The 22,278-nt window shown below is 40.3% G+C and overlaps 2 protein-coding genes across 7 annotated transcripts in view; both read right to left on the bottom strand.

Annotated features, from left to right (window-relative positions):
* Nucleotides 1-360: 360 nt before the first annotated feature.
* Nucleotides 361-8,168, bottom strand: slc5a11 (solute carrier family 5 member 11). Of its 6 annotated transcripts, none has more exons than XM_037688967.1 (14): nucleotides 8,139-8,168; nucleotides 7,684-7,788; nucleotides 7,543-7,602; nucleotides 7,368-7,472; nucleotides 6,283-6,388; nucleotides 6,102-6,182; nucleotides 5,810-6,015; nucleotides 4,637-4,772; nucleotides 3,631-3,738; nucleotides 3,400-3,550; nucleotides 2,227-2,395; nucleotides 1,940-2,155; nucleotides 707-812; nucleotides 361-616 (listed from the first exon to the last, which is right to left on the bottom strand). In XM_037688967.1, the coding sequence occupies exons 1-14, from the start codon at nucleotides 8,151-8,153 to the stop codon at nucleotides 402-404; spliced, it is 1,779 nt and encodes a 592-aa protein (XP_037544895.1). In that variant the 5' UTR covers nucleotides 8,154-8,168; the 3' UTR covers nucleotides 361-401. The 6 variants fall into 6 exon arrangements, with proteins under 6 accessions (XP_037544895.1, XP_037544897.1, XP_037544896.1 ...); XM_037688969.1 differs by having other exon boundaries at nucleotides 361-695; nucleotides 738-812; XM_037688968.1 differs by having other exon boundaries at nucleotides 361-812.
* A 5,228-nt stretch (nucleotides 8,169-13,396) lies between these two features.
* grid2ipa (glutamate receptor, ionotropic, delta 2 (Grid2) interacting protein, a) overlaps nucleotides 13,397-22,278 on the bottom strand; it is a 61,081-nt gene continuing 52,199 nt past the window's right edge. The window contains exons 15-24 of the mRNA XM_037688357.1: nucleotides 21,690-22,271; nucleotides 20,625-20,712; nucleotides 20,225-20,308; nucleotides 15,841-16,037; nucleotides 15,609-15,764; nucleotides 15,377-15,463; nucleotides 15,117-15,246; nucleotides 14,844-14,962; nucleotides 14,605-14,769; nucleotides 13,397-13,557 (exon numbers count right to left, since the gene is read on the bottom strand). Coding sequence (XP_037544285.1) covers nucleotides 13,477-13,557; nucleotides 14,605-14,769; nucleotides 14,844-14,962; nucleotides 15,117-15,246; nucleotides 15,377-15,463; nucleotides 15,609-15,764; nucleotides 15,841-16,037; nucleotides 20,225-20,308; nucleotides 20,625-20,712; nucleotides 21,690-22,271 — 1,689 coding nt within the window. The 3' untranslated portion in view covers nucleotides 13,397-13,476. The remainder of the gene's footprint in view (nucleotides 13,558-14,604; nucleotides 14,770-14,843; nucleotides 14,963-15,116; nucleotides 15,247-15,376; nucleotides 15,464-15,608; nucleotides 15,765-15,840; nucleotides 16,038-20,224; nucleotides 20,309-20,624; nucleotides 20,713-21,689; nucleotides 22,272-22,278) is intronic.

Below are 22,278 nucleotides of genomic sequence, written 5' to 3'. Positions count from 1 at the left end.
TTGTAATTGATTAAATCAACTTTGGCCAAATAAAATCAATTAAGTCTTTGCAATTTCGTCTTTTTTTCCCCAAGTTCAATTTTGTTACTGAATCTTGCAGATAATACTGTGTATTGGATTTTTCAACAGAAAGTTAACTTTCAACTTTGACCTTCAATTTATCAGTTTATTTTCATGAAAATGTATACAGTTCAGTACATTTGTCTGTTTTCTAATATAAAATGTGTTAAAATGACAGACCTAATTTCATATGAGACTAGAGACAGGCATGTATTTTAATAAAACAAGAAAGCTATGCATATTTTTTAAACTTGTTCTAGTTTTGTGCTACAAACAGGACATTAAAACAAATCTGTACAAAACCTTTGAAACAGCTACATGAACATGTGCAGCGCTGCCTTTCAGGCCCAGTAGCCGATGATGAAGGCCGTCGCAGAGAGGCAGACGATGAGGTTGATGTTCACAACGAGTCGCAAACGCGGCTTCTCTTCCAGACTACACACGGTCGGCTCGGGTGCCGGCGGAGGATTGTCCTCCTTCTTCTGCTCCATCCCACACAGCCAGCAGAGGACCGCCATAAACCTGGACTGAGTCCGAATGCTGGAAACGGACGAGTCTGCAGAATTTAAGGAGAAGGAAGTCGTCAGCACATACGACAAATATTCAGCAGGACTGACGGTTCGAAGAGAAGCAGACTTTGACCCACCTGTTCTGTGATGACGTGCTTGTCCGTTGACGCTCTGCTCCACCGAGGACACCTGCTCTTTAGGCTTCACAGGGTCAAACCTTGTGAACCACGTCAGACGACTCACCTGGTCAGAAAACAATTCAATGCCAAATGTTCACCTTCATGCCAGAGATTTGGATTAGGATCGTGTCATTTTGGCCAAACTTTGAGCAAAATTGCGCTCAGAGTACGCGTTAAGCATCACTGTCAGCTACTTTGTATAATAGAGTTCAAACCACTTTTCTGTTACAAAGGGTGACTGGCTATGGTGGCCATCTTGAATAGGGCTGAAACAGACACATGGGCATCAACATATTACCTGCCTTTTGGTTACAGCTGATAAATGAACGCAGCATAAACACTCCCTTAAAGAGGTTTTATGCATCATTGACTCCTTGTGGCACTGAGTGGTTGTAGCTGAAGGCCCTGTGACAGTGTTGCCAGATTTGGGCGGTTTTCATTCTGATTTTGTGGGTAAAAATTGCTTTGGGCGGGTGGGGATAATTTGGGTGGATTTGGAGTCGGATCGGTGGTTTCTGAATTAACTTCTTAAAACACATTTCAAACAATCATTCATCATTATTTCATAGCAAAGCTCCTCTGACCTTTCTCCATCACTGATTGGCTATTGTCATCTACCAGGGCACTGATGAGGCAGTTTTAGTGGACACCTCGTTGAGTGGGCTGGCCCGTAGCGGCGGTATGTCGGAGCGGCCTCCATATTGGATGTGGCAGAACTGCCGGTCAACTGATAGAAGGAAATGGACTGAGCTTCATAAAGCACCGTTCTACAAAATGTTTTATGTTAATGCCTGTCATTCAAACACACCAATATATTTGGAAAATAAACCGGCACCAAAGACAACATTTATAACTTAAAGTGATTAGTAAAAATGTTTACTCCTTAAATGTTTAGGTTAAAGGTAAGAACTAAACCAACATGTATTATTTTGAGTGTTTACAACTACTAATGTGTGTAACACTATTACTGTGGTGATAAATATAGAAAAATTCATATTGAACATCTATCTATCTATCTATCTATCTATCTATCTATCTATCTATCTATCATTTTTTTGATTGGGCGTGTTTTTGTGTGATGGGGCGGTTTTTAACAGACTTTTGGGCTGGAAAACCTCGACTATCTGGCAACACTGCCCTGTGAGTTCAAACTAAAAAGCCAACAGGTGAAAGAGGTGAGAGCCGTTTCACCTGCTCTGGAGTTGGCTCTTCTGTAGCCAGGCTCACTCCAACCACCACGGCGAGTGTGATGAAGGACAGTAGGACGGAGAAGTACAGATAATGGACATATTTCAGCACGCCAGGCCTGCTGTCCTCTTCATAACACAGAGGTGCAGGGTAGATGAAGTCCAGTAACATGCGTATGCAGCCCACAGTGAGGCCGACGACGAGGCCCCAGAACGCCCCCTGAGCGACAGAAAATCCAAATGTAAACGTCTGAACCAGAAGCGGAAGTAACTGTTCAGGCTGTCCCTTACCTTCTCGTTCGTCCTCTTCCAGAAGCAGCCCATGAGGAAGATGATGCTGACGGGTGGCTGCAGGTAGGTGCTGATGGACTGGATGTAGATGAAGAGCTGACCGCCCTGGCTGGCCTGGACGACAGGAATCCAGAGCACAGAGACCACCACCAGCACGAGCACAAACACCCTACAATAATTTAAACACCGCTCAGCCAGACTGCTGGGAGAACTGGAACATTTCTCTGATCTTAGCTGCTAAGTGCATCTTCCTGATGCATGCAGTGCTGTGCAAAGGTTTGAATCCAACTTTCATTTCTTTAAACGTTGCTTTCAAGCAGTCAGATTTCTTGTGATCTTGAAGGGTTCTTGATCAAGGGTTCTTCAGGGGTTCTTTAAGGCCTTTCAAGATGTTTTCTTTGGAGTCTGACGACTTTTCCCCACTAAGTTTTAGTCCAAAATATGGCATACTGTGCCCTTAAAAAAATAAAATAAAATTGGAAGTGGAGGATGAACAAGTGTCAAGTCTAAAAACATCAGCCAGTGAACATTATCTGAAAGTCGAGTCTTGAAAAAACAAGAAAAAAATCCAGACAAGACCCGAGAGATGCTTCGTCCTTCAGTTAAGACAAGTTTTTAGTGAATAGCTAAAGAGCTAGCATCGCCTTATTGATGATAAAATATTAATTCAAACTATTATTGGGTATTTGTATAGATTTAAATGAAATGGGAAGAAACTGTATTACAGGCTGCTGGTAACAAAACGTCTAGAGACACCGTTTAAAATGATTAGTAAATTTTCTGTTGTTTTTTACTTAAGGAGAGTTTTTATGCCTAAAAGATTCATAGATCAGAACTAAATGAATTAATGAGGGAAAAAAATTTGTTTCTGGTAAATGGATATAGGCACAAGGACTGGACAGAAAATTAGTGAAAAATCAGAAAAAAAGTTTGCAAGAAAGTTTGACTCCTTGACGGCTAAATATAGATTTTTGTAGAAAACTGTATACACATCTCCAAATACACACAAAGTGGATTTTTTTTCAAACTGTTAGCTTTTACAACATAAAAACATATAAACAGTAATGTAGCTTTTTCAAAATAATTTTTTTTCTCCTTTTAGAGTTTCTGTATGTAGCGTCAATGCTGCAGCAAGGCCCATGTATAAAATATACATTTATTTTTGTCACAAACCTGCCCACAATCATGAGCTCCCATTCGGACGCACGAGATCTGAAACCCTTCCATAAATCCATGGTAAAAATGGTGCTGGCACTGTTAAAGATGGAGGTCAGAGATGACATGAGAGCAGCGATCATCACAGCCATCATCAGCCCCCTCAGTCCTAGAGGGAACGACAGGTTTCACATTGAGAACTCTCGTCAGTGTGAGAGGAAAAACTAATGCAGGAGAGAAGTGTCTGACCTGCAGGCAGAAGCTCCATGACCAGCTTGGCGTAGGCGATATCTGAACAGCCCACGGAGTTTCCACAAATCTGTTTGCATAGCTCCGGGTCTGCACACGCCACTTCATCTGCACGCAGTAACATGCAGCAAAAACACCACAATATAATAAAAGTATCTGCAAAACTAGAGAAATTGCATTTCCTGAGAAAATGCCATGTGGATGCTTATTGCTGAAGAATTTGCTGAAAAACAGCTGAAATTAGCTGAAATGGAAGAACAAGCCTAAGTTAGAAAGAACACATTTGCTGAATTAGGTTTAAATAAGCACCAAAATTAGCTTAAAAAACAGTTGAAATGATAAAAAATAGCTGAAAAGTAGCTGAAAAGACAGAATGAAGCTTAAACTAGAAGGAAATGAGAGGAGCTGAAATGAGCTAAAAAATTTGGAATTAGCTGAAAAAGCTAAAATTAACAAAAACACAGCTAAATAGTAGCTGAAATAGTAGAAATAGCTGGAACTTGCAGAAATAAGCTGAAAGGAGCATAACATGCTGAAATTAGCAGGAAGAAGTTAGAAGAACAAAATTGTTGTAGTTAGCAGAAAGAATCTGAAAGGAGCACAAAACAGCTGAAATTAGCTGAAATTAGCTGAAAAACAGTTTAAATTTGCGCAAGCAAGCTGAAAGAAGCTGAACCAGAACAAAATGTGAAAGGAGCAATAAAAAGTGTAAAAAGATCTAAAGATTTGAAGGATGTAAAATGAGCTCAATTCATTTTCTAGGAGAAAAAAATGGCAGAAAAGGCTAAACATGTCAAAAAGCTAAAGTGGTACCAATACTAAAAGTCATAGCAGGATTGTCCTGAAAGAGCTGAACATTTTGATTTATGATTTGTTGAAACAGCTTGAAAACTGCGGGACGAGAATCACGCCAACAAATGGACAGAAGAAAAATGGATCCCAATAGAGTGAACGCTTCATGAACATTCACACATTAAGTCCTAATAAACATCTTGAGAGTGTGTACCTGTGTAGAGGATCCTGCTGATCATGCCGGGCAGCATGATGGCAAAAAAAGGCAGGACCTTCAGGTAGGCAGCCAGGAGGGAGCCGCCCTTCGCATGAGTCAGAGTCTTGGCAGCCAGAGAGCGCTGAACAATCACCTGCGGAGAATCCCAACCACAGCCGACGCTCAGATTGTAGTTAATGAGCAACAGAGATGGTTTGTTGAGTGGGAATTAGAATAAAAACCGTAAACTTGTTACCTCTTAACTGATAAGACAGTAAATGACCAGTAAAAGCGAGCACGCTGGTCTCATGTTGGACTTGTAAAACAGAAAATTTCTAAAGAAGCCAAATGTGTCAAGTAGACATGATGGAAGTTATTAGGATGAACATTTCTGTTGAGTCTCAGATTAAGATAAACAAAATGAAGTGAACTAAAAACTAACTAGAGAATTTGCATTTCCTGCAAAAATGAAGTGAATGCTTAGAATTCAAGATGTTTTCTGTTATTAGACATCAAATTATTTAATTTTATTTAAATTCCAGCAGCCTGTTGGAAAGATATGTAATGCTTTCAGGTTGAATTTTCTTCCATATTTCCTGCAAAAGTGTCTTGTGTGGAACAGGATTGGTCTTTTTAAGGTTTTTTGACATATTTTCTATTAGCTACATGTACGTCCAGCGCCCTGTTCTTCCACAGCGATGTCTGTGTGTCTGTACAGAACGAGGTTTTAAAGTATGGTGTAAAAAAAATAAAAGAAGTTATCAGAAAAAATAACATCTAAAGAGTTCATGCAGATTTTTTCTAAACTGGTTTCTATAGAACAGCAATGAACAGTTACTATCTTACCTGTTGAGGATATATAGATTTGTGTAAACTGTATTAAGTTAATCTTTCATTACAGTCTGTTTAAAAATGTTTGGTTATTTGGGCAGAAACATTATAATAATCCTGCAGGAAGTGCTCAAGAAGCACATGGTGGTGATTTATTTAAAAACGACAACAGCTGAATTATTTATTTTTCATTTCCAGATCCATCGCAGATGCAAACACACACAGAGAAGTTGATGCTAAATGAATGGAAAACATGAATGTAATGGATGTGTACTAAGTAAAATAACTGCAAAGATAAAGCTCTATGTCATGTACAAAATAAATTAAAGTACCAACATATAGAAAAAAAGCAAAAAGTACCTGATCAGAGCACCAGTACCACATGGAGGGGACTGACATGCCAATGATGACGCCAGGCCAAGGCAGGTCAGAGGTCACCGGGTCTCTAAAGATGTGGAAGGCGTCATCTCGAGGGATGCCGCAGGTGGAGTTGGGCATGCGGATTGTGGGGATGGCGTTGGCGTATCCCTGCATCAAAGCGTTCCAGCCTCCAACCTCAGCAAAACCTGGACGGGAGAGACAAAAGGAGCTGGAGCAGGACATAAATCCACCAGAGGAGGTGCAGGGCGATTGTGCTCATGCTTTGACTGACTGAAGCCCATGAGGGTGAGTGCTCCTCCCAGCATGATGGCAGTCTGAGCAGCGTCGGTGTAGATAACTGCAGCCAGACCACCTACAACACATGATGCGATTTACACAGCTGCAGGGTGATTCTCGCAGCTTTTCCAGGAGGAGAGCTACTGGTTTGAACATCACTAAAGAGGAGAGGTCACCTGCTACAGTGTAAAGAGCAGTCACTGATAACAGCAGCACCACAGCCAGGTAGATGTTCCATTTTAATGCAAGCTGAATGAACACTGCACCTGCATACATGTCCACCTGCACAAAACGTAACACACAAGAGCTTATAGTTTACTGTCCACAAAGGAAAAGTTCAAAAAGTCCACAGATATGCACTAAACACATTTTTTGCCATACAAGTTGCACCTTTTTGCATGCATTTGCAAGTCCTGCGACTTATACACCAAAGCAACTAACATACACCCCCCCCCCCCCCATATTTTAAACCCATTTTTTGGCTGAGATCTGACGATTTCCTCATTCTGACATAAAAATTTTAAACATTATCATTTTCAGCCACTAGAGGGCTCTCGAGAAGTATGGCAAGCCAAGTGTCTCATTAATAGGGAAAAGTGGCTATTAATGAGCCACTTGGCTTGCCATACACAACCGTCTTCGTCTCACTCAGGAACTCCTGGAGCAAACTTCAAATCAGCTGCATTTTGCCGCGTCACACAGGCGAAATGCAGCTGATTTGACTATGAAAGTGCATTTATTAAGGAAAAGTTCAACTGAGACACACATTTGCTATAAAGTCGAGCAAACAAAAAATTATTTTTAGGTGGTTATCTTGTTAAATTTCGAAGAAACGCACAGCAAGTCGTCCCTCTGCGCGCTCCTACAGCCGCAAGTCGATTTTTGAAATGCAGCTGATTTGACCATTAAAGTGCATTTATTAAGGAAAAGTTCAACTGAGACACAGCTTTGTTATAATTTTGAGCAAACAAATAATTGTTTTTAAGTGTTAATCTTGCTAAATTCTTGTTAAAAGTCCTCCCGTGCATGCTCTCGTGGCCGCCATTTGGCAGCCAATCAATTTTTAGCACAACACCGGCCCACATTTCCAGGTTGTCAGCGGCGACGCATAATAGATGCGACTTATAGGGCGAAGCAACATTTATTTATTTATTTTTTCACTTTATTAGGCATTATTTATTAGATATTTGGACTGATGCGACTTATACAGTGGTGTAACGTGTACGGCAGAAAGTACGGTATATGTTGGTTTGTGTCGTACCGATATTTTTGTAAAGATGTAAATAAATAAGGACAGCACGGCTAAAAATAACTGAGTTCTTCTTCCACCAAAGCGCCTCTGCAGATACTCTGGCATGGTCGTCACCTGTGGAGGAAAGATGCTTTAAAAGAACAAGAAATGCACACGTGCATGCACATGTGTGTAAGTTACTCACCCCTGAGGAAATATAAATGGGCAGGAAGAGCCACCCCAGGAGCAAAACCATAAACATTCCCTGGTTTTCAACATACAGCAACATGTTAGTGTTTTTTTTTAGAACACATCAGTGTGTTTTATTAATTTCTGGCTCTCTTACGTTCCATTCATAAGCGATCGCCCCAATTCCTGCTGCAGCTCCAGAGCCGGCCAGTCCGATGAAATGTCCACTGCCGATATTGCTGGCGAACAGAGAAGCCCCCACCTGAACACAGATTAAAGAAACTTGATTTTTTTAAACAGCAGAACATTACCGTATTGTTCAGACTATAAGGCGCACTGGATTATAAGGCGCATTAAGCAAAACCAAAACATTATGACAGATTTTTGTGCGTCGTGTACCACATGAAATCAGTTCGAGGTCAGTAAGCACAACCAGAATTAATACATACATTATAAGGCTCACTGTTGATTTTTGAGAAAATTAAAGGATTTTAAGTGTGCTTTATAGTTTGAAAAATATAATATAGTTAATGTGGCTTTTACCCTGAGATTATTTTGCAGTTATGAAATCAGTATTTGTAGATTTTTATTTTAACATAACGTCTGACTCACCGGCCACCAGGTCATACTCTTCCCAGCCAAGAAGTATCCATCCACAGTGCTGCGCTTCGTCCTCCACATAGACTAATGAAATAATAGGAAATGAATACACTTTAGAATAAAAGTTATGTAAAGCAGTTTAAAGCATAATGCAAAGTTTGTTCATATTCATGTTGTTTGATTGATTTAGTGGAGCTGCTGTTTCCTCATCTGTCCTGCAGGACAGAACACAGCTCGTGGTTTTATTTTAAACTTCACAGCTTTATGTTGCCTCAGTCTCAGATATGTTTTAGATAATTATTTTAAATAGTTTTAAACTGCTCTATGAGCAGAAATCAATCAATCAGCTTCTGTTTATGCTGTAAAACCACCTCTCTCTGCTTCATTTGGGTCACATAGAAAGTGTAGAAGCTGCACAACGCTCGTCTCATTCGTGTTTTATTGTTTTTGACTAACTAGATTTAAGTTTAGAGTCATTTTTATAATAAAAAGTTATGGAAATAACTTTTGGCACATTATAGTAAAAGATCCCAATAAAGCAAAGTTTTTATTTGCATTCATTTTGAGATTTATTCGAACTTTGTGTCGATAATCCAGCAGGAACGTGAACTCCAACTGTAAGAAAATCACTCCCTTTTATCCCTAATAAATAAAATTTATCAAACAAATCATGATTCCCTGCATCACACAACTTATCTACCTTTTACATGAAAACATGATTAAAACGTTGCTATTTTCTCTAAGGTTTTGCACAGAACAGAATAAATTCTTATTTAAAGCTCTGCTGGTTTTTGCAGCCCAGTAAAGAAAATTCAAACAGTTCACGGCAATGCAAAGGATGGATAAACAAACCAAAAGTTTATTTCTTAAACCTAACATGCTTACCCAGAATCCCACAGCCAGCACCAGTAGAAAGTAGACCACCAGCACCACAATGTCCACTGTGACCAGGGTGCTGCCCCCCCGAGGCGGCGCCTGAGTTGGGGGTGAACTGGTTGTTGCTCCTTCAAAAGTCATCTGGAAACCAGTTAATTAAACAAATGTGCTGAGATTAAATAATGAGAACATTTGATTTCATCATTTATGGTTGTAAAATCTACCAAACACACTTTAATTTCATAAAATAGTAAATAAATGACTTTTCTGAATCCAACAAGGTTCAGGCAGGCCATCTGGACGGTTTCTTTTTTCTGTTGAGATGCTTCATCCGAAGGACTTCATCAATCTGAGGAGCCACAAACAAACTGAGTCCCACATGCCAACCAGTTTGATAAGATGGCTTCCAGGGCCCGCCCTCTCCCCGTTGACTCCTGAAGTCCTTTGGATGAAGGGCGAAACTTCTCAACAGAAAAAAGAAACCGTCCAGATGACCTGACTGAACTTTGTTGGATTTTCTACCTGGATTATTGAACTTTGTTGGATTTTCTACCTGGATTATTGAACTTTGTTGGATTTTCTACCTGGATTATTGAGCACGGACTTTGATGTTTTGAACCTCTTTGGCTGTGGCTGCCTCAGAGTTGTCGAAGGGGGAGAGGGTGGGCCCCGGAAGCCATCCTATCACCAGCAAACTGGTTGGTCCACTATGTGAGGATGAGGCTTGTGGGACTCAGTTTGTTTGTGGCTCCTCGTTCTGATGAAGTCCTTTGGATGAAGGATGAAACGTCTCAACAGTAAAAAGAAGCCGCCCAGATGACCTGACTGAACATTGTTGGATTTTCTACCTGGATTATTGAGCATGAACTTTGAAGTCTTTTCAGATGATCTAACTGTTTATGGTCACGTTGCATGAATCCATAATGACCAGTTAATTCATTAATTCACATATATTGAATACTGGCCACACTTGACACTTGAAGCCCAAATGTTAAACATATCTTTACTCAAATCTAAAACTTGACAGTAACAGCTCCAGCTCAGCCCCTCACCGGCTTTATGTATAAAATAATCTAACATATAAAGACACACTCACCTTTTGTTAAATCTTCAGCGTATCATTCCACCAGCTCTGCCTGGAACCGTCTCTTGTCGCCCAAACAAAACAGCGTGTCACTAATTACACAAAGACAACCGCAGGAATCTCGGTCTTGAGATCAAACTCCACGTCCTCCACAAGGTGAAGTTAAAATGTAAGAGATTACGACACCTCGCCAGGAGGCGTTTTGTCAGTACGAGACTAAATAATCTCTGAAGAGAGTTTAAAAATTCATCCAAATCACACAGGAGGTTTTCAGGCAGCGATTAGAAGAAAACATAAAGCAGCGCAACAGGAATGAATGAATGAATGTGTTCGGCCTGCCCAGGACAGGAACACACAATTCTGATTTATCTGATTTACCTGCAGGGAGGGCAGATAAACTGCTTGTAAAGGAACATAAAAAGGTTCACACAATAAAAAAGGTTGAAGGAAATGAAGTCATGCATGCAATAGTTCTTCTTAAATTACACCAGTACATCCTCTTAGGAGAAAAAAATTATTTTTTATTGTACGTATAATATATATTTAAAGTAAAAAAAACCAAACACATTTTATATATATATATATATATATATATATATATATATATATATATATATAAAGAAGTAAAAATAGTTTTCCTTAAATTGAAATTTATTATGAATCTTGGTCTTTCAACGCAATTGATACAATTTTTAGAAGAAGGGTGCAGGAGAGCCCTCATGCCCTGAAGGGACACACGCAGCTGGATATGTCATGGATTCCTGGGGTGTTTGGAAGATGATGTACCTGTCTGTGCTGTCTCTTGAAGATGTAGAAGACTCATAAATAATTGGATTTATGATAACAGGGTTTCTGTTTTTTTGGAATCAGTAGATTCCTGGGATATCGACTAATTAGTCGATAGTCGGAAGTCGAAAGTCGGCAGCAGTTTTGGCAATAGTAAAGCTGCCTGCCTTATGTGAAGGATTACGCTGAGCTTCGAGCACTCAGACTAATATGTTTTGCGAGATGAACCGTACGCTGGACGCGATTTCTGAGAATCGTGGGCCACTTGCAGCTCCTAGGACTCGCCGGCATGAAGGAATCGACCTTGGAGAAGGCCATCAAGCACGGACCAGCAGAATGTCCACAAATCTGGCTGTTTGGATTTGCCATTGAGTGTATCATCAGAACTGCAGGCAGACATTAAATCAGTAGAGTCGGCCTGTCCAAAACAATTGTTTATCTGAGCCTCCCCGCTGACCTTGAGGCCAACTTATCTCAAAGCTCCTGGTGGATATGTAAATTAAAAAGCTTTGCCTGCCGGTGTGAGAGATCCTTTTTTTATACCATGTCTCCTCGTGTTTTTCTAGCCCTTTTCTTGTTTAAGCGATAAGAGCAGTGCTTCATTAAGCAGCAGCCCTGGTACACTTCCATCTATCCTTCAGACGGCTGTACGGAATGAAATGTTGCTGTACTTAACTGTACAATGACAATAAAGTGATTCTGAAGTATAGTGAGGTCCTTTTTCCTTGCATGACAAAACTTACTGGTGCTTGGACTTAGAGTAAGTGTTGGAGCCAACTCTCAGCTACTACCACACCAAACTTTAGCTCAATATGTGTAGAACTGACTGATTCATGACCATGTTTGCATTTGCTTAGTTCAGTTGGCTGCGGCGGCCAACTTGAACCGAGCCGACTTCACACGTTAACCAGTTGTAGATGTATATCCAGTGACCACTTTCTGCGAATTTCATTACAATTCACCCAGCCATTCATGAGATATTTAGCTAACAGACAGACAAATGCACATGCAGAGAATTACATGTATGTCATGGTGGTGCAGGCAATAAACAGCGAAGGCAGACCCAACACAAGTCTTTATATCTGTTTAAATTATTTTGTTACAATACAAACTTTACACTTTATAGATCCTAAATGAACAGCAGTGCTTTAAATGTTGCGTTTAAGCTGAAATAAATAAATTAGACCAACATATCTTTAGAAAATAAAGCTTAAAATACTTACAAACTTTGCTCCTATAGTAACTCACTTTAGCAAGTGGTCTTGAAGGCTTAGTTTGTTTTTACAGAGGCTCATCTGAGAAACTACCGTATGCTGCGTTATTTGTCTGAAAATCTGGTTACACCGTAAATCTAAGGATATTGTTGCCCTCTTAGTGGTTTAACACCATGCTTTGCACAGAAAACACATTAAAATGCAATCAAATATAGTAGAATTAAAGAAAAAGAAAAAAACAGAACAACAAGAAGGTGGTTCAGATACTCCAGCATATACATCTCATTCTGTAAACAATATATCTGCGTTACACTGAAGTGAGAGCAATATTCAGCAGCTAAACATGAACATATTGCATTATAGGATCCACATCACCTGCAATCTGGTCATAATGTCCCAATAACCGGAGACTAATTTTATTATTTTCTGTAAAAACAGACAGCTTGTACCATCTCACACACATTGGGGTTCATGTTTGCAGGTTGTAAAAATGAGAAGTACGATACAAAACAGAGGGTTAGAAACACTGCGTTGAGTAAAACTACCTGTTGTCACAGGAACTGATGAAAATTCACTTAAATAGTTCAGATCGGGGTTAGGAATGAAGGCTATAAACAATTAATATCTTACCTGCTGCAAAGACATGAACTAGCCTTTAGTTCGTCACTCCGGTCAGAGTAAAACAATTCCTGCTAACAGCTCGTTCAAAGAGGCATCTACAACAGGTAAGTTACTAAGTGTTCATAATGTTTCCACACAACCCCACTTTAAAAGAAATAAGTGCAACACTTCATTAAAAAAACCTACGTTACATTCAACGTGGTGGGTGTCTGACAAAAGTAAACATGTCAGCTAATTAAGAAAAGCTGCTTTTTTCAAAACACTAACTTTGACAACACGTTTTAAATTAAGTGTTTATCTGTTTCAAGATGAAATATATCTATGTCTTAATACGACACAAAGACTTCCATATTTAATTGTCACTCTGCACTATGGGTGCTCAGAGAAATATCACCTAAACTAATTAGACTATCTTCCAAACAATATAAATATGCTGAAAATGAAACTGGTTGAGTTCTGGTTACTGTTATTTTTTTTTATTAAATTAAGCTTTATTGTAGGTTCACACCTAAAAAATGACACTGATGCAAACCTAAAGTTTACATCTTTAACACTCTGTAAAATATGTTTATCTTTCTTTTAACCATCTCCTGATTTCTTTAAGTAAAAATGAAAAGGTTTATTTAAATATTGCACTTAATGTGTGTTTGTGCATGTAGTGTATACCTCAAATGTGTGTGTGTGTGTGTGTGTGTGTGTGTGTGTGCACACATTGTTTTAGGTTTTAGGTGCTGGAACAGTCCAGTATTTGGGGACCTCCACACGTGTGCTACCAGGCCAGCGGGGAGGCCAGGCGTGGACTTCTGGGGCTCTTTGGGTTTTCTGTTCCTTGTTGATCGCTGAGAGCTCTCTATAAACAAAAAGAATAAACTTTTATGTTTTCTGTAGCTTTATAATGGCTCAATATCTAATTAATAAATTTGTCCTTATTGATAAATGTTTTTTTTCTGCGTGAAACTGAAGCCCTCAAAACTGCTGCAATATCTGAAGATAATTCTAAAACTTTAGGTTTTAAAAATGCAAAATGTTGAAAAAAACTATATCAAATCAGAAAATGTGGGATGTTCATGAAAACATGAAAGTTGTTCATCTGTAACCTTTTAGGTTATTACTAGCAGAGGGGACAAAGAAAACAAAGTGCTTTTGGAAAAATTAGATACTGTACTTTTCGGACTATAAGTCACATCTTTTTGCATAAATTAGCAAGTCTTGTGACTTATAGTCCGAAGCAACTAATTTACGTTGTTTTCCCCCATATTTATAACAATCTTTTCTGAGATCTGACGATTTTGTTCATTCTGACATGGAAAATATTGAACACTACCATTTTCAGCCATTAGAGGGCCCTCGACTAATATGGCAAGGCAAGTGTCTCATTAATAGGTAAAAGTGGCTATTAATGAGACACTTGGCTTGCCATACCAAAGCCACCTTTGTCTCGCTCCAGAACTGCTGGAGCTTCATTTCACCGCACCGCCCACGTGAAATGAAACTGATTCGACCATTCAAGTGCATTTATTAAGGAAAAGTTCAACTGAGACACACCTTTACTATAATGTCGAGCAAACAAATAATTGTTGTAAGTGTTAATCTTGTTAAATTCTTGTTAAGAGTCCTCCTGTGCACGCTCCCACAGCCGTCATTTGATTTTTGGCACAACACCGGCCCATGTTTCTGGGTGGTCAGCAGTGATGCATAATAGATGTGACTTATAAGGTGAAGCAACTTATTTATGTTTTTTTTCCCACTTTGTTAGACATATTTGGACTGATGTGACTTATATGGCGGTGTGACTTTTAAGGCGGAAAGTACGATAAACAAAATACCAATAATAACATGTTTCGTTCTGAGTATAGTAATCATTTGAATAATAAACAGCTTTAAGTTACTTCCTTACCTCAAACTTGCTCATGAACTCAGCAAAAATACCAAAGAAAGCCTCCGAGGAGGTGGATTTGCCGTCCTCTCCAAAGAACGAGGCGGTTCTGCTGAATTCCTCCGTGGCTCTCTGTTGGAGCGACTCCAGAGACTGCAGAGCTGGGTGACTGTTTTCCAGGAAGTTCTGTATACAGAAAGTCATGGATCTCAAAAACAAAGATCTCAATTCTTCTTCTTTTTGTTTAGTTTGAAGGATACGCTCATGACGACAGCAAAGCGATCCTCAGCGGTCGCGGGCATCTTTTGACAAGCCGAGCGTATCTCCTGAATAGTGGAATGAATGTCGTTCACGTCTGACGTGATAGTCCTCTGGTTCACTAATAAAGACGTGCAGGTTTGTTTGCAAAAAGGTAAAATAAAACAAAAAAACAAAGAATATTAAAATCAGAAACCTGGTATAAAAAGTGCTGAATAAAGCTGGAACACGCAGTTTGTTCACTTGAGTTAAAACGTTAAATGGATCTTCTTTACCTTTCGCTGCAAGAGAAACCGTCGTCAGATCTTTGGAGAAATCCAACACGTCTGGAAAATGCTGACACAACGATTTGACCAGAATGTGCAGAAACGTCGACTTCCCATCGACGGTTTTAGTTGTGCTCAGCTGAGGAGGAGAAGTGGAACCATTGAAAGGATAAGGACAAAATAAAGACGGGGACAGATAACTGTAACAAACAAAACATTTGGTTTTAGTTGTTTGTCAAATTGTGTTTTTAGCGTGAAATGAACAGTACCTCTGTGAGAAAGTTGATCTTAAAGCCGGTAGTCTTGTTGTTTTTAGGCTGGCTGTTATTCAGATAGTTTCCCATCGCTAAGACAAACTTAAAGGTAAAAAAAAAAAAAAAAGATTAAATAATGACACAGCAAACTGTATCTGAACTTGTTCCAGTTCACAGAACAGAACGAACACTTTTCCGTTTGTCTAATAAAAAACGGCTCTCTTATTTTTAGTTTCGATGACGTCACCTCTAGTATCTTAGCCAGCTTCTTGCTGGTCTTCAGCTCAGCGGAGGCCTTGATGATGCAGTCGTATGCCCCCCTCAGCTCCTCCGTCTTCTCTTGGAGAGAGCACTTGAAGAGCAGACTCTGCAGACGAGTCTTGAACTCTGGGACAGATAACATCTGACAGGCAACACCTCCCATCACCCATTTGTCGTCATAGCAACAGGAACAAAGCCTCTCTGTACCAGGACTGTACCTGCAGCACAAACTGATCCGGTTCGCTGAGTTTGCTGGGGTCCTCCCGGTACTCTTCGTATTTTTTCATCTCCTCTTCGTCAGGAGCGTACAGCAGCAGCTGCATGATGTGAGCCGGCTCCAGTCGCTCTGTGGCCATGCTCATGAGAACCTGACGTAGCTCACCAGGAGAGAGCTTCAGGTGGGCAATGAGGATGGCTAAAGGAAGACAAAATAAAATAAAATTACTAGACAAGAAGAAAAGGTTCTGGGTTTTTTTTTTTTTTTCCAGAAGCTAATAAAGTTTTAAAATAATAAATAGAATAGACCAGGGGTCTGCAACCTTTACGATCGAAGGAGCCATTTTTGCTCCTTCCTGCACTAAACTATCCAGAGCCACAACAACCAGCTGTGATTATCAAGTGGTGGCACTTTATGGTTGCTGGAGGGTTTTTTTTGTGTGGCCACATTATAAAGCTAAAAACATGAATAATTTTTTACTTTTTGTTGGATAAAAATATCCTCTATTCATCTTACTTACTCAAAGAAGCCACACTTGAGGACTCAAGTAGATTTTTAACCAGTTTTACTTGTAAAGGCAGACTTTCACCACAGGTTACACAGATGTGCAGACGTTCTACATGCATGGAGAACAGACAGGAGAATCTGCACCGGGCAGCGTGCAAGAATTGTTATTTATAAGCTTATCAGCTCTCGCTCAGAAGCCGACACGGATGACCTTGGACATCCAGCTGTACATGCAGGATCAAATCGGCTTCTCATCTTTGAGAGAGAAAATAACTCTCTGGTAACTCAAACACACGGTTCATGGGCAGTTTACATTCTCAGCCATACTAGTTAAAACATCCATAAACCTCGATCAAAAATCCCCTGATATGACCACCCATTTATGGGTATTTATTACATTATCAATATCAACGTTGCAAGTAGAGATGCTATATGCATGTGGTGGAATTATATTTTTACAATTTAAAACAAAAGAAAAGACAATATTCTTGGAAAGAAGAAGAAAAAAATGGGTATTTTTAATCATTTATTTTAAAAATAAAAATAAAAAAAACTACGAACTATGCAGACCTATGTGATTTTTTTTTTAATTGTGGAAAAAATAATTACATATTGAAATAAAGCATGAAGTTAAAGTGAGTATGTTTGACTTCACATATATTCACATACAGTAGTCCCTCGCTACTTCACAGTACCTTTATCGCAGACTCGCTTGATCGCGGTTTTTCAAAATAAGATTGGACATGACACACAATCGGCTGATCGATGGATGAGCAGCATGATCAGTATGGAATTTTTATTTGAAATAAATTATTTTAAATTATTGAACATCTGCTGCACCTGTGTGCAGCCCACACTGCAGGATAAACTTCCTGCTGCAGCTGATCAGATGTTCTCAGAGCAGAGAAGTGGGCGTGGCCAAGAACGCTTGCAGAAGGCTGAGGGCAGCGGAGGCAGGGAGCTGAACTCGTGACATTCTGTGCTCTTTAAGAGCGTTCAGAAACATTGTTTAGAATATTGTAAGACTGTGAGAAGGTTTTAAAATGCCATATATATTTATATAAAATACTGAAATAAACAACTACTTACTACTTGTACTACTACCCTGATGCATGCTCAATAATCCAGGTAGAAAAATCCAAAAAAGTCCAATCTGGTCCTCTGGACATTCAAAAAAACAAAAAACAAAACAAAGCAAAAAAATCTAGAAACGTTTCGTCTCTCATCCAAGAGACTTCCTCAGTCTGAGGTGCTGTATTCAGCTCAGTCTCTTAAATAGCACCTTCTCAGAGTGGATCAACCAGTTTTGCTGCTGACAACCAAAACCAGCTGATCACATGCTCAAGAAGGACCATCAGCCTAACAATGGATCATTAGCACACTGATGGCGGTTTACTATTCACAGAGGGCTGAGTGATACTAGCAATCACAGCATTGTAAGAGGGGGACAGTTGAACCCGGAGGCCTCCACTCCTGTTTAATGATGGACGATTTCTTTTCACAAAGATGGCCTCCTTTACTCCTCTCTCAAACCATCGTTCCTCTCTGTCCAGGATGTGAACATCTTCATCCCTGAAAGAGTGACCGCTGGCCTGGAGATGAGTGTAGACCGCAGAGTCCTGGCCTGATGATGTTGATCTTCTGTGCTGGGCCATCCTTTTGGCCAGTGGCTGTTTAGTTTCCCCGATGTAAGACTGACCACAGCCCTCCTGACACTGAACAGCATACACAACATTACTCTGTTTGTGCCGGGGGACTGGATCTGTGGGATGAACCAGTCTTTACCGTAATGTATTTTGGGGTTTAAAAGCCACTGGGACGTTATGTTTAGAAAATAAACGTCTCGGTTTCTCTGATACTCCCTCAACATATGGAATGACCACTGGTCTGGGTCTGGGTTCCTCCTTTTCACCTGATGGCTGACTGGAGTCCTGTTTGGGTTTCTTCTCTGCTTTCAGGAAGGCCCAGTTAGGATATCCACATTGCTCTAGAGCCTGTCTTGTGTAGGATTTCTCCTTCTGCCTGGCTTCCGAGCTAGTGGGGACGCTGTCTGCTCTGTGATACAGAGTCCTGATGACTCCTAACTTGTGCTCCAAAGGGTGATAGGAGTCAAACTGCAAATACTGGTCTGTGTGGGTGGGTTTGTGGTACACCTCGGTTTGCAAATGTCCTCTATCAGAGACTGAGACCTCACAGTCCAAGAAAGCCAACTTGCCATTTTTTACATCTTCTCGTGTGAACTTGATGTATTTATCCACAGAGTTGATGTGGTCAGTAAAATGTTGGACTTCCTGAGATTTAATTTTAACCCAGGTGTCGTCAACATACCTGAACCAATGACTTGGTGGTGTCCCTGAAAAGGACGTCAAGGCTCTCTTTTCTACCTCCTCCATGTACAGGTTGGCAACAATAGGAGAAACTGGAGACCCCATAGCACACCCATGTTTCTGCCTATAATATTGCTCCCCATATGTGAAGTAGGTTGACTGCAGGCACAGTTTCAAGAGTTGACACAGTTGTTCTGTGGAAAGCGTGGTCCTGCTGCTCAGAGTGGTGTCTGATTTTAATCTTAAACTGACCACCTCTACTGCATCATCAACAGGAATGCACGTAAAGAGTGATGTGACATCAAAAGAGACCATTGTTTCATCAGTCTCCATGATGACATCCCTCACCTTATCCACAAAGTCCATGGTGTTCTGTATGTGGTGTTCTGAGCTGCCAACTAAAGGGATGAGTACAGACGCCAGATATCCTAACTGGGCCTTCCTGAAAGCAGAGAAGAAACCCAAACAGGACTCCAGTCAGCCATCAGGTGAAAAGGAGGAACCCAGACCCAGACCAGTGGTCATTCCATATGTTGAGGGAGTATCAGAGAAACCGAGACGTTTATTTTCTAAACATAACGTCCCAGTGGCTTTTAAACCCCAAAATACATTACGGTAAAGACTGGTTCATCCCACAGATCCAGTCCCCCGGCACAAACAGAGTAATGTTGTGTATGCTGTTCAGTGTCAGGAGGGCTGTGGTCAGTCTTACATCGGGGAAACTAAACAGCCACTGGCCAAAAGGATGGCCCAGCACAGAAGATCAACATCATCAGGCCAGGACTCTGCGGTCTACACTCATCTCCAGGCCAGCGGTCACTCTTTCAAGGATGAAGATGTTCACATCCTGGACAGAGAGGAACGATGGTTTGAGAGAGGAGTAAAGGAGGCCATCTTTGTGAAAAGAAATCGTCCATCATTAAACAGGAGTGGAGGCCTCCAGGTTCAACTGTCCCCCTCTTACAATGCTGTGATTGCTAGTATCACTCAGCCCCCTGTGAATAGTAAACAGCTATCAGTGTGCTAATGACCCATTGTTAGGCTGATGGTCCTTCTTGAGCATGTGATCAGCTGGTTTTGGTTGTCAGCAGCAAACTGGTTGATCCACTCTAAGAAGGTGCTATTTAAGAGACTGAGCTGAATACAGCACCTCAGACTGAGGAAGTCTCTTGGATGAGAGACGAAACGTTTCTAGATTTTTTTGCTTTGTTTTGTTTTTTGTTTTTTTGAATGTCCAGAGGACCAGATTGAACTTTTTTGGATACTTGTACTACTATTCCTACTTCGCTGTTTTTCACTTATCGTGGGGCTTCAGTGTATGGATCCCCCGTGATAAACGAGGGACTACTGTATTTCAAAAGAAATGACAAAAAAACTGAAAATGAAAACTGCTATTGATACTAACTTTTTTGTTGTTGTTGGTATACAACCAGTAAAATTCAGTTTTGTGTTAGTTTTGGTCAAAGCTTGAAAGAGTCGCTGCAGAGGGACCAAAGAGTCGCAGGCTGCAGACCCCTGGAATAGACAATATGACTGAATGATTATACTTACAGGCGTTGTAAGCCTTTTTCTGAGACAGGATTCTTATCACATTTTTCTTCTTGAAACTTTCTAGGGACGGTTCTGGAGCAGGCACTAAAAAAAGTTTTATAAAGACCCAAAAAGTGAAGAAGTTTAAGTATAAAGGTAAACAGTTTTAAATTTAAATACACTCCATTTATTTATTCATTTGTTCAAATGAATTCTATGCTGTTAAAATTCACATTTCTACAATAATTTGAACAATATTCTTAAAGAACTGCTTTTTACGTTTCAGTCAAATCAACAACTAATCAAGCTTTGTTATTTACTGCACGTGTGTGTGACTCGGACTGAGCCAGAATTATTAACACGAGTGAGTTTTTGGTTTACATACACAAAGAACTGCACTTTTTGATTTTCAAGTACTCACATGAGCACTTCTGAGTCCCAAAGTGGAGCTCCAGATCCAAATACTTCACCATGTCGTGCAGTTTGTCATAGTCTGAATTTTCCCCCAACTACAAAAAGACATTCAACAAATAAATACATTTTATTATTATTATTATTATTTGATAATAAACAGTTCGTTTGTGGCTAAAGGACCAAAAGAGATGCTGATCTTTAAAAATAAAACATCAAACTCTTTGTAAAGCAGACGTGGGCAACTTAAGGCCCAAGGGCCAAAAGTGGCCCTTGGACAATCTCCATCTGGCCAACCGAAGAAAACAACTTTTAAAAAAAAGATTGATAAAAAAAAAAAAATAATAATTTATAAACGAGACTGAAGGAAATTTGAATGAAAAATCTTACTCAAAACTTAAAAAAAAAAAAACATTTTTAAGTCATTGTGTTTCCAGAACTAGACTGAACCTTAAATACATAGAAACACAAATATAAGTTTGTTTTGCACATTTCCACCAACATGTATAGCATGTTAAGCTAACATGTATAATATAATGTCACAAGAGCCAGTTTACAATATGTGTTATATTCCTAAAGAATTTTGGAAAGATACGTTTTTATAAAGCATGCTAACTATGCTACAAGAAAAAGTCTGAAAAAGTATTATCTGTCATATAAAAATAAAAAAAATTCCAATTCTCTATGCAGCCCTTTGATTGTTTCATACGTCTTGATGTGGCCCTTTGGAAAAAAATGCTGCCCACCTCTGATCTAAAGGGTCATTTCTATCAAGGGTGTGCTAGTTTGAGCTACCAGATGAAATACTTGAAGCTCTTTCTTACTGTAATAATGTCATTCAAGGGTTAAATTGGTGTGATTTGTTTACATTTACATTATATTTCAAAGCTGAACAACTAATATTGAGACACCATCTTCTAAAACTAGCTACAAAGACAGTAGACGTGAGGTGATACTGTAATCATCTGTATGCTGCATCTCGGTTTGTAGAAAAAAATAACATTTAAAGTCCTATTTAAAATTCAGTTGCACTTTTAAAGCCTTAATTCTCGTGTCTCAACTCCACACTACTCACCTGACCCCATATTGTCCCCTCTGAGTTTTCCACTTGTTCCCAGCGCAGCCTCTTCACACTCATGTGATGGGAGTCCATCCTGGACAGAGTGGGTCTTGGCAGAGGAGGAGGGGAGCAGGGGGGCGGTAAGGGTGGAGCAGGAGGCGGCTCTAAAGTCTCGGTGGGGTCTGAGATGGAGTGGGGGAGGGACTGAGGCTGGCTCTGGGTTTGGGATTGCTTGTGGTGAGGTTGGGGCTGTTGTTGGGTCTGCAGGAGGTGGTGCGAGGGCTGTGAATGTGGACGAGCCGACTGGGTGGAGGACTGGACCTGCTGCTGAGACTGGTGGTGTTGGGGCAGAGGCTGGAAGGTGGAGAGGGTGGGCTGGAGGGGCTGAAAGGTGGTGAGAAGTGGCTGGGGCCTGTGTGGCTGCTGGGGAGGATGGATAACGTGAATCTGGTGCTGGTAGTCCTGAGGAGGGGGCTGTGGGATCATGTGGTGGATGTGGTGGATCTGCGGTGTACTAGGATGATGGTGGGTCTGTTGGATAGAATGGGGTCTCTGAGGAGCGGGTTTGGTGGGCTGTGAATGGTGTAATTGTTGAACCTGCTGG

This window comes from Nematolebias whitei, chromosome 15, assembly GCF_014905685.2.
Source record: "Nematolebias whitei isolate Nwh7 chromosome 15, NemWhi1, whole genome shotgun sequence".
Lineage (NCBI taxonomy): Eukaryota > Metazoa > Chordata > Actinopteri > Cyprinodontiformes > Rivulidae > Nematolebias > Nematolebias whitei.
Note: the sequence above shows the minus strand (reverse complement) of the source record. Positions and strands in the feature narration are given on the sequence as shown.